The sequence below is a fragment of the Polistes fuscatus genome, unplaced genomic scaffold (assembly GCF_010416935.1).
Source record: "Polistes fuscatus isolate 324 unplaced genomic scaffold, CU_Pfus_HIC Scaffold18, whole genome shotgun sequence".
NCBI lineage: Eukaryota > Metazoa > Arthropoda > Insecta > Hymenoptera > Vespidae > Polistes > Polistes fuscatus.
Genome location: NW_025113086.1, coordinates 526,705 through 539,954, shown reverse-complemented (window position 1 = coordinate 539,954; position 13,250 = coordinate 526,705). Strand labels below are relative to the sequence as shown.

Sequence of the window (13,250 nt, the reverse complement as noted above, 5' to 3'; positions counted from 1 at the left end):
ACGAGTGCCTAGTAAGTAATATGCAAATTATCTAGAGGATTTGGGCAATGAAACTATTTTCGGCACTTTAATGGATCACCCTAATTAATCTGTACATTACCTAGATAATCTGTAAAATAAATGATTTCTATACTTTAGCGGTAACATATACATTTCTGTCTGTAAATATATACGACTAAAAATAGACTAATTAAACCATTAAATAGAGAAATTCTATCTCGTGATTAGATAACCCTTGTTTATAAGGCATACAAACGAAGAAACAAATATTTTTTTTCTCTGAATTTGCAACAGTAGATTTACAACATAGATAGAATAAAGTCAGATTTTTTTCCTCCCACTCTCTATGCTCTAAACACACCCCATTGAATCAAATTTTATAGATTGACCTAAAATTGTTAATAACAATGTATACACAGTTTTAAGTTTTTATAGTTTATTTTATTTGCAATAGCTTGAGATCACTACCCCCCCCCCACCACCCCCTACCATAATCGTGTTATAAACACAGCAAATTAAAGCAAATTTTTTAGATTCGTTAAAACCTTCTTGATATTCTATAAATTCTATAGGTCTTGAATTTGTTTGTATCATTTGCCGAACAATAATTAAAAAAGAAAAGATAAGAAAATGGTGCGAAATATTCGAGCAATAGGAGCCCTGGACGTGCCATTATTTTAATATAAAATATAAATGTTAAAAAAAGATTTTCGTTATCTCAAAAAATATCACAAAGATAATCTGTTACAATTTTTTCGCTTCTTCTAATTCGAAAGTCTTATTAAAAATATCTATTCTCCAATCTCTACCTTTTATTATTTTCTTTTATACATTGACTATCACAAACCCATACATTTTATCCTCCTAATTGTCGAACTTCTCTCCTGTTTCTCATTTTTTATCTCAACCGATTTAACGAGTCCCTCGTGTATACTGAAATATAAGAGCCGATAAGGGTCTATCTATCTCGGCGTATAAATTAATTGAAATTAAGACGAACTACCATTCTCGATAATCATCAAGACATTTCGATACAACGTTCGTTGATTTTAATGATCGTTAAACGACGACTCTTAACCCTATTCGATCGTTTTCGATAAAAGATAATCGACACTACGATACAATTTTTCTTTTCTTTTACGGCTCTTTAGTTTCACGCTCAAGCAATCTTTGCGTCGATTCTTATTACGCTTATCGTCGATTAAAATTACGATTTATATAGAGATACATAGTTATATATGTTTATAAATATATATACAAAGTGTACCAAATTAATTTTATTTAACTTGAAATATTTCCATCATTCGAAATTCTTAAGAAAATGTTGCACACCATTTGAAGATTATTCTTCATTTTTTATGACACATTTTCAGAAGAATTTTACTTCTTTCGAAAGATAGGTCATTTTTTATTTTATAACGAAAATTCTTAACAAAAAAAATTACACTATTTCAAAATCATGTTCGATGTTATGAAAAGAACGCTTAGAAAATAGTTAAAGCAATTGAAAAGTTGGCTTTGATATGTTGGAAAAAATTCTTAAGCTAATTTTTAAACCATTTTACAATTATTTTTTATAAAAAAATATTTCTAAGGAAAAGTTAAAATTTATTACGAACACTTGTAGAGGTAAACAGAATTTGTTTTTAAAATTATTTTTGACAATAAATTAGATTGAGATTTACGATAAAATCAACAATAAAATCGATCATTATTTGTTTTATTTGTATTTTTAAATTTTTAGTTAATCAAATTTCTACAAATCATGCATATTATTCTCTGTTGAAATTTAAGATTATTTTTCTGCAAGATTTCAAGATCATTGATATTTTTTTTAAGCAGAATCTTATGATTTTTTTGCGTATATAATTTTCTTCTGTCATTACGGATAACAAAAAATTAGAGTAACATATTTTTAAATGTTGTAATAAATTTAAGAGGTATTTGGAAAAATATTTAATTACTACTCATTTGTAACAAGTGGATTTTTATGAAAACTTGAATAAAATCTTAGCAAAAAAATATGTAGAGTTCAAAACGAATTAAATGTCTATGATAATATTTTTTTCATAAGAGCAGTGACGCATTGCATGAGTATTAGTGAAAAAAATAATATATATGCATATGCATTTATAAATAAAATATGATTGTAAATATATAGTCCAATTTGAGTCTTTCATTTATAATTCTATTTATTTATTTATTAAGCAATGAATAAAGTATAGAAATTTTGAATGAAAAATATTGATAATTCAGAACATAACCTTATTTGATAATAATGTAAATTTTCAGTAGGTATATACATATATAAGAGTAAGTCAATATACAATATATAAAGCAATAAACAAAGTATAGAATATATTACTAAAAAATATTAAAAATTTAAAACAATATTTTATGTAATAAAAATATACTGATTCCAAAATAATTATAAATAAATATATAAATATGTAATTTACACATGGGATGCAAGTGTAATGTGTAGGATAGTGAACAATATATTTTCTTTTATTTAGAAATGAATAATATAAATTTTATGCGTTTTTACTGCATTTTTTACAAATCACCATATTTTTACAAATTCATTTAACCGCGCGTGGTAGGTTTAGTATTAATAAAGCTAGTGTGTTGATAGACGATGATATTATAAAAGTAACGAAACACGATAACGAACCGGATTGACGAGACGATATAACAGAGATATTTAACATAAATGTTTTCAATAATTTTGAAAGTATAAAGTAGCGATACGACCCGTTGAATATGGAAAACTGAAAACGGAAATACGAGAAATTGTCGATAATTACGAACCGAGACCAGTTAAGAGCGTTAATATATATAAAGACACAGCTAACAATAATAAAATATGATACACCTGTGTATTAGCCTCCTTGTAGATTAGTACCAGCACAGCATGAGATAGTAAACCAACAGATAAAAGTATGGAAGCGAAAGGGAAGTGTATCCGAGTATGCGAGTCCATTAGTCTAGTGTTATTTCAAGAAAATAATTTTGAAATTGCTAAAGCGATTGCATCATATCATTTAAGAAAAAGATAATCCAACAAAATATTAGTATTAATATCATTTTATTCACTTTTGTTAATAACTTGTGTAAAAATGTATTTATTTTAGATGTACAAATATTCTTGCGATACTAAAATTAAGAATTATTTCCTATTAGCGTTAAACCTATGTTTCTGACAATTATTAAAAATATAACTACTACTTTGTTCAATAAATAAGAATTTCTTAACTCGACTCTAAATAAATATACAAAGCAATCATATTTAAAAAAAGTAAGATATTTGAATATTAAAGTGAGAAATTGTATACTCAATAATAAGTTTAATGTAACAGTATATTCAATGGTAGCAAAATTTAATTACATACCCAAATGCAGCACAACTATATGGTATATTCTATAATAAAGACAATCTAATTATATTCCAAATAGTAGCCTAACCATATAATATATCCAATAATATTAAATATACATCCCAATTAATATATAATATTTAATAGTAGATGCAGTTCAATGATATATCCAATAGTAAATATAATCTAATAAAATATATCCACAATAATAAGTTACACTCAATATAATATACCCAATAGTAAACAGGATTGGATAGTATAGACAGCATGAATAGTAGACATCAATATTATATATCCAATATAATTTCTTAACTCAAAAGTGTATCAAATGGTAGATGAAACTCTATAATATACTCAATGATACAAACACACAATCCAATATAATATATCCAATAGTAGCCTAATCCAATAGAATACTGAATAGTAAATGCAACCCAATACACAATAATAAGATTCAAGCTAATACAGTATATCCAATTGTAAATGCAACTCAATATAACATATATAATTGTAAATGCAACTTAGTATAGTATATCCAATAGTAAATTCATCTTAACAGTATATTCAATGATAGAAACAATCCAATACAGTATATGCAGTAATAAATGAATCTTATTATATATATCCAATAGTAACCTAACCTAAAGGTATACAGAATAGTAAATGCAACTCAATAGTAAATGTATCCCAATATAGAATAAGCAATATTACATACAATCCAATAACATATTCAATATTCAAAAATAACTTTTAGGAAACGTTCTTTTTGTCATTAAATTTACTGGTTTAACTAATGTAGTTGTTCAAAGTGCTGTTTTACATAATATCAAAAAAAAAACGAATACGTTATAAATAATAAAATAAATTAGTACACCCCGTGTATATCTTCAAACATGATTTCATTCTTTAATTACTCTTGCTCTAGAAAGGCGAGGAGTAAAATAACACGATAGAGCGTGGAAATCAGCTAACAGGTCATTCCCATTTTGAAAATAACATATATTAGAGACGTTGTGCATGTATAAATGTTAGTGTGTATAAATCCGCATGCATGGGTATATATATATATATATATTTATATGAGTAAAAATCTATGTATATATATGTGAGGCAACCCACAGCGTTGTACCTGCAGCTCCCGAGGCGACTACCTGCGGCTAATTTACAGCGAACCGAGCGGATAACTTCCATCGTTATTCTCATCCCGCTTAAGGTTTTCCACTCTTCTCTTAAGTTCTTAGTCTTTCTTACTTAAACGTCCTCTCTTCGTCTTTCTCGCACCGGCAAAGATCATGGAAAAAGTAGTAACCTCATGCTATTGTGCGTGGGCGATCTGAAACTACGTTCCTTGGTTATCTTCTCTTTCAGTTTACTAAGAAATTGCACTTTACCGTTTGCTTCCGAAAAAATTGATGGCGTTTAGGGAAATTGATGTTAGTAGTCTACGTACTTTGGAATGATGAAGGAATAATAATAATAATGTTTAATAACATGATTTAGTGGTAATCGTAAAACACATATAATCATGTATGTGCGTATTTGATTAGCCAATAAATTGTAGTTTATTAGTAATATATAATGTAAATAAATAAAATGATATATAATAATTATATTATTGCAAATTTTTTAATATTTTAATTTAAATAAATAACAATCAATTTCATTGGTATTGTTATAATGAAATAATGTTTACTATTTTATATTTAAATAAATAACTCTATAGTATTCATTTTTTATATTGAAAATCTTATCATTACTGATATATTAACCGAACGCATACAAGTATCAATTATAAAATAAATAATTAATTTAATATTATTATAATAAATACAGCTAATTACTAAAAAACTATTACTAACACATTTAGCAATAATTATACAAGATTCAATATTTGGATGGGTAAGCTTAGTGCTCTGTTCATTCGTTCATAAAATCTGTTATAACCTATTTCAATTTCATTTATTTATAACTTTGTAATAAATCATTTTTAAACGAACTTTAAATAACATTTTATTTTTATTTGCACTTGTAGAATGTGTTCTTACAATTTGATTGGTAAATCCCTACGTCTACATAAAAATAATAGCAATCTCTTAAAACACTAATAATTATAATTACTATAGTATTATCATTTGTAATTTCAGATTTGTTCAATCAAACGAGATGGAAAACAATAATAAAAAAGAAAACAACATGGCTAACAACAAGACCAATTCAAAAGCTCAAGATGATAGTGAATGTGACGATGTAAATGATACTCATGAGTAAACCCTCAATACACCATAATATTCGTTCATCCCCTTTTATTGATTATTTCGTTGTAGGTCGACCAAATACCAATTACAACAACCAGTACAAAAAATGCTTTAATAACGACCATGCTTGGCCCATGTGAAGTGTATCCCCATCGCGTAAAAGTATCTATCGTTGGGGTTGGAAAGATTGGAATGGCATGTGCAATCGCAATTCTCATGAGGGTTAGTATACCCTATTAAATTGAACGCCCTACTTGTGAACACTCGATAGCAACGTTTTACCACATTTGGTTTACAGAGAATTGCGAGCGAGGTCTGTTTATTCGACAAAGATGAGAATAGGGCTAAAGCTGAGGCTGAAGATATTCGTCACGCTGGGATTTTTCTAGGAAACCCTCTAGTGACCGGTACTTCAGGTAGGATTTCTTTGATTATCATAACAATTAAGGCACCGTTTCTAATTTTGAAACTAAATCTATTTTAACACTAATTGTAAATTTAAACTAGAAATATTTCAAATATTTATAAAATAGTTTCCGTTAATTATCCTTGATAATTGAAAAACATGTCTTTTAGAAAGATAAAGGGTACACTTTAAAACAATATTTACAATATTTTTAGACGAAACCTTATTAATGTTAAGAATTATTTTTAAAAATAAAATTTTATTATTTTGTTTTTTAATTCTTTTTTCAGTAACAAAACTATTTCGTATGCATACCTAATAAATCCATAAAAATGTATTTCCTTTTATCCTGAAAAAAAAAATAAAAATAAGTAAAATAATATAGTAAACTTCTACGTATACATAAATCGACATATTATGAGTCACCGAAAATTTCTCACGTAGCGTCACAGATTAAATCATATATCAAAATACGAATTCCCAAAAGTACATATTTCCTAAATGACTCAGAGATCATAGTCTTAGAGCTATCTAACATTAGTCACGAACTAAATTCACCTAAATCTATAAAGAAGAATAACTGATCAAAGAAAAATTGACTACCTTTATCACGGCTCGTTGATCATCATCATCATCATCATCATCATACGAACAATCTACGTATATAAAACGTACGATCTATAGAACGTTCTATCTGATCCAAGAGACAGAAGAACAAATTCCCGAAATTTTAGATTGATTTGTCCCGACTGATGAGGCCCGGCGTGCGTCGCGATCATCGTACCCGATCGGATGCCCATTTTAAAAGATGACCCGTCGCATTGGCTTCTACTCGTCATGGGGACCCCTGTCAACGTGCACTGGCTCAGAAACGATGCTCGTTGAAGAGGGGAAAGGGCTATGGGGAATGGTAGGGGGAATGAATTTTGGGTTGTGGAAGCGAGTTTCAAGATCCGGATCCTCTCTCCGAGCCTGTCCCTTTAATCTCGGTTCTCATCTACATTGCCGCTTGCTTACACGCGGCACAAACCCCCTGACGACGGCAAAGCGTTACACTCGAGCTTTCCACGGACAAGCTCGTAAATTTCATACTACTCTTATTTATCTACCTCAGGATCGACATCACGATATGTTTTTAGGATTTCTCTTTATGGGATTCTTCTTTCCTTGTCTTTCTTTCTCTACTGTCTCTCTTGGGTCCTTTTTTTTGTATTCTTTTTTATTTCATTTTATTTTTGGTAGTTCGTAGAGTTCGTCTGTGTATGCGGTTGAAAAACGGGACGGACACGTTTTATTGTGACTCTTTTTTGAATTTTAGCATCTCCTCGTGTAACCACGATTTGTTGGCTTTCATTCGAATTTATAATAAGATCTAACGTAAGTTTTTTATTTGGATGGGAATGGGTTTAGATTTGAGGTTAGGAAATTATAATATAAATACTTTGATGAGGCCTGTTTAGTCTAGGAAAAAAATATTGTTAAATATTTAGAGCTAATTTACTACTTCGTATAAAATTTATTATGATTTCAAGGATGAAGGTAAACAAAAAATAAGTATTTTGATAAATTATTAGAATAAAAAGAAATTAATAAGAAATTATTAACAAAGGTAATATTTTATTATAAAAATGAGTTACGATTTGAAGCATAAACGGGTTTCTATGCTTAGAAATTTTTTATTTAAAAAATATATCAGAAAATGAACACACACAGTTTAAAATATAGAATCAATTCTATTTTGTAAGGAATGAATTTAAATTTGTAGTATGGAAGCCACAAAAATGCGTACTTCGAAAAGTCTCTGTGTAGTTCCATGAAATAGTATTCCAAAATTTCTAATAACTGTATTAATATTGAGCTGTATAATATTAATTTCTGTAGCTGTTTTAATATTGAGTTAAATTATAATTAAGAGATCGTTTTATTTTTTTCTAATATTGTTAATTTTATTACAAACCCTTATTTATTAATTTGAACATATAGCTTGCTTATTAAAGAAAAAAATAAAACAATTACTTAGAAAAATGATAAGTTAGAAATATAATCTCCTTTGATTTAATGATATTGAGTAATACACGGTACAATACATAATGGCACTTCGCAATATATAGAAAATTTTTATTTGATCCTCCTATCAAAATCAATTTATATATAAAATCCCATTTTTATTTGGGGATCTTATTAGTCGACAAAAATTTGAATTACTTTCGTTGCTATTAAATTTTAATGATTATTATAAATTCCAAAAGGGAAATATAACAGATATAATAAAACTTAAAATTTATTTTCCAAAGAACGAATGTTGATTTGAATAAAAAAAAAATATAAACCCGAAACATGGATACTTCAACGAATCTTGTTAGTTCCGGAAGAAAAGAACTTATTCGAGTAGAGTAGTTTGTCGACACGCTGAGATCTTGTTTTTACGTAACAATTACCGCAAAGAAATGTAATGCGACGACCTTTTTTTACGTCCTTGCTGTATTATCTGTAACAACATCGGTCTCAAAAAACTTCCTTTCGGGAAGAAGATACAAACTACCGTTATTTAAAGTAACTTCGTCATTTTTATGAATGTGTTAACACGTATGTGTATTTTTCTTCTCGAACATTCGTGCTGGAATCGTCCACTTGGCACGTCTTTATCGATGGATCTTACCAAGAAAGAATTTTTAAAGGAAAGATTTTCTGATCTTTTCAAGCATATTGTATTCTGCCTGTTTTCCAAGAGACCAATGATCGTGCGATTGAATAAGACGTTTCGAAAAAAGACATTTCCATGAAAGATTGTTAGATTTTAACTATTCGTTCCTATTTTAATTTATATTTCAATGAATAACCAACAATGTGACATCATTTTTACGATCAGCGGACTTTAACTGGAAAATCATTCGTGATTCATGATTTCCTGACTTGTGTATATTTATATATATATATATTAATTATATCATTATTTATTTTTATCTACATATTTATTGATTGGATTGATCAATAAGTGAAACATAGACATTTTTAATAAAAAATATTAAAAGTTCTGAACATAATTCCGTCCAATTGAAAAGTATTGATTTTTAAATAATCATATATATAAGTAAATAAATATTTAATATATATTTAAATATTAGGTTGATGAGCGGATTGATAAATAATATCAGAGTTTTTAATATTTTATATTTCAATAAATGACAATATAGAATTACTATTATATATGTATTGAAAAAGCAAATACTAATTATTAATCATTCAAAATGTATACTCAGTAGTATAATAAGTCTGATTAAAATAAATATAAATAAATACAAATAAATAAAATAATATATAGAAAGCATTTACAACGCAATAATTGCAAAATCCAATAATATATCCAATAATAACAATAACAATTAAATAATATACGGAATAATAAACGCAACGAAATACAGTACAGTATCCAATAATAAGATGCAATGTATAGTATATATAATATAGTATATCCAATTGTATAATAAATCCCAATAATATACCCAATGGTAGAAGTAATAAAATCTAGTATCTAATCAGAGATTAATCCAATAATATAACCAATTGTAAAAGTAATCTAACTAATATTCGACAGTAACATAACCTTATAATATACTCAATAGTAAATATAACCTAATATAGTATATTATATCTAATAGTGTGAATTCAACTTAATATAATATACCCAATAATAAATGCAATCCAATGAAATATATTCATATATTATTATCAATAATAAACAATGAAACTCGTTAATTATATCCAATATACACATATACACATATGTATATTACGCAATACTAATTAAAAATTCAATCCTTTTTTTGCAGACGTAAGCATGCTGCAAAAATCTGCTGTTGTGATTATAGCCACTCCAGAAAAACATTCAAACGAAGAACCAAACGTGAAAGATAACTTGGAGATTTTTAAAAAGATCATACCACCAATAACGAAATTCGTTTGCAATGCAGTTTTATTAGTAGTGACAGAACCAATTGATGTTATGTCTTACATTGCCTTCAAACTTTCCAAATTTCCTCCAAATCGTGTACTTGGTGCTGGAACACTTGTTGACAGTGCCAGATTTCAAGATAAAATTAGCCAAAAAATTGGAGTAGCACGGTCTTCTGTTAACTGTATGAGTATTGGTGCACATGGAAACACGTCTGGTATATCACTTTAAAGCATAATTTATAATTTATTTCGTACTCTAGTAATATACTAGATTTTGTGTTTAATACACTTATTGACTTATTGCATTATGATCATTTCTAACATGATACTTAATTGTAATGATTATAATTAATCACAGTAATAATTGATTAATTAGCAACAATTTTGTTATAGCATAGCTTTAAATTAAATGCTAATTTAATTAATACAAGAATCAATTTCAAATAATTTTGCAATCAATTTTTTTATATCAATGGTCAAATATTAAAATTAGAAACAGAATATATAATAATGAATAGAAAATTAACAAAGATTAAATTTTGAGATAACAATGATAAAATTAAAAATAAATTATAAACAAAGATAAAATCTCTACCATTCTTCCAATAAACAAAAATAATAATTATAGTGTAACAAATTGAAACAATGACGTATCTATTTATAAATAAACACAACATTTTATTATAGTTCCAGTTTGGTCAAGCATTAATGTAGCAGGTTTACAATTACGAGATATAAATCCTCGAATGGGTGATAAAAATGATCCTGAAAAGTGGTACGAAGTTACAGAATCAGTTCATCAAAGGTATTCATTTTTCTGTCTCACACTAATTACATACTCAAATTAACTGCGAAAGTATGATATTTATTGTATTTATTTATACTAACTCTAAAAATACTACATCTATTTACTTGTACTAAAAACAAAATTATTACATTTACCAACCTAAGCTAACTGCAGAAGTATTATTTCCCTACTCATATTAATTACAAACATACTGCATCCATTGATTGTAGGCAAGCAATACTATGCTTCCTCATATTAATTACATAAATATTACATTACCTCACTGTTACTAATATAAATACACATACAACATCAAGTTATATTTATAAATATTCACCAGTTTTATCATAAAAATAAAAATAAAAATTATTACAATTTACTTACTCATATTAACTAATTATAAGTACACATATTAATAACTTCAAATCATATATATAATATATATATATATCAATTCCATTATAAAAACTAAAAAAAAAATGGTCTTTTCAGTGATGCAGTATTAAACCAAATGAAAGGTGACAAGGGTCCAAATTGTTGGGCTACCGGTATTTGCACAGCAGAAATCGTTGATGCAATAATCAGAAACACAAAAGTCGTTTTACCAGTTTCTACGCATATACAAGTAAGAAAAAATAAACAAATCCTATTAAAAATATATCCTTATTAGCAAATAACTATTTAAAAAATATAAACATTTGTAGAGTTGTATAGACAAAGATGTTTACATGTCAGTACCCTGTGTGATTGGCCGAGAAGGTGTTCATTGTACAGTACGACAAAAATTAACTGATCAAGAAAAACTTGAAGTTCAAGCATGTGCTGATAGTATTAGAAACACATTACGTGAATACGGTGTTCTACAGGAAGTTAGTGAAGACGTTGAGAAGTAGAATAGATACAGGAAAACTTCTACAAGACCATGAATCACCGGAAATTGTTGAACTCGTGAAACGATCAAGCTGTGATATAAATGTCAGAAAAAGAAAGAACAAAAAAATAGAAAGTAACGTTAGAGAAGTTGGTAACCGGTTTTCTTACGTTCGTATATTTGATTGGTAGGGTACATGATAGTAGTCAAACTATACTTTTTAATAAACTGTATTACCAAACGAGTTAAATTATCTAAGGAAAGTCACACTTACCAAGAGTTTCTGCTTCATATTTACGAGATAAGAAAAATTTCGTTCGTTGTTAACTCGGTGAAGCGAAGCGAGAATTACGAAAGAATCCTATAAAGAAATGTTGTTGACTTTAAGGATAACGTTCCTGATGCAGTTGCAGTCATGGAATCAAGTTATTTTATAAAATATTCATATTCAAATTAGATATGTCAACAATCATCATATATTCTCAATTTTCACAACCTATACACAATATATTTATATGTATATTCAAATATACAGGGTGAGTCAATAAAAACTACTATTTAAAATAACTCGTTAATTATTAATTTTTACAACAAAATTATTTATCTATTATTTATGAAATCAATCAAGGCTTATGGATGAAAAAGAAATTTGAACTTGTATAATAAATTCCATTTAGATTTGTATGAAAAACCAAATTATACGTTATAAAAATTCATAAATAATTTTGAATTGAAACAATTGATTATATAAAAATTGCTATATTTTAGAGTATTATAAAATATATCACAAAAATGATATATAGAACGAAAATGATCAAAAGTGTGTTAAAATATTTGAAATACTATGTTGTTATAGCGTGAACTGCATGCAGCTGGAGGTTTTGAATTTTTTCTTATTTTTTATAGAAACTTCAACGTTTCGTATTATACGTATTGCATGTGCAACTGTATATGCATACAAAAAAAAAACTTCTCCCCCGCAAAAAGTATCATCGATCGGTTATAAGAAAGAGTGCGTGCCATCGGCAGCTGCAACATCGCACAGGTGGGACCCGTTGTTTTCGAAAACATTATGGAAACTTAATTTCCATATGTCTTGCTATTTTTAAAATATCTTCCACGATCAATAGCTATCGATTACCTCATCCCCCTTTCCAACCCTTATTATAAATTATAATAAATTATCATATAAAAATCCTAATATAAATTATAATAAATTAATAACGAGTTTCTTTATAGAGGATATTCTAGAATAAGAGGAAAATATTTTATGACAGACTATAGCATGTCATGACAATAAGAAATAATTCAATAAGTATCACTGGAATTTATTGTTAATTATATAGTGAAGGACCAAAAGTATTCGTACAGTAAGTAAATGAAAAGATAAAGATCTGTATTTTCTTCATTATTAACTGTAAAATAATATATATGTTTGCATATTACGCACTAACATTAATAATTAGTAATATAAATAAACAAAAGTTAAATATAGTATTTTGTAACTTAGAAGATTTATTGTTGTTGCATTTTTTTGTTGAGCCTTTCTTGTTCAGTAGTATGATCACTGAACTGGATTATTTTTCGGGCCAATCTCCAG

General features: G+C 27.4%; 1 protein-coding gene across 1 annotated transcript in view; it reads left to right on the top strand.

Annotated features, from left to right (window-relative positions):
- LOC122515492 (L-lactate dehydrogenase-like) overlaps window positions 1-11,762 on the top strand; it is a 50,329-nt gene extending 38,567 nt beyond the window's left edge. The window contains exons 2-8 of the mRNA XM_043632863.1: window positions 5,522-5,624; window positions 5,702-5,854; window positions 5,931-6,048; window positions 9,869-10,207; window positions 10,680-10,797; window positions 11,272-11,404; window positions 11,484-11,762. Coding sequence (XP_043488798.1) covers window positions 5,541-5,624; window positions 5,702-5,854; window positions 5,931-6,048; window positions 9,869-10,207; window positions 10,680-10,797; window positions 11,272-11,404; window positions 11,484-11,672 — 1,134 coding nt within the window. The 5' untranslated portion in view covers window positions 5,522-5,540 and the 3' untranslated portion in view covers window positions 11,673-11,762. The remainder of the gene's footprint in view (window positions 1-5,521; window positions 5,625-5,701; window positions 5,855-5,930; window positions 6,049-9,868; window positions 10,208-10,679; window positions 10,798-11,271; window positions 11,405-11,483) is intronic.
- The last annotated feature ends 1,488 nt before the right edge of the window (window positions 11,763-13,250 follow it).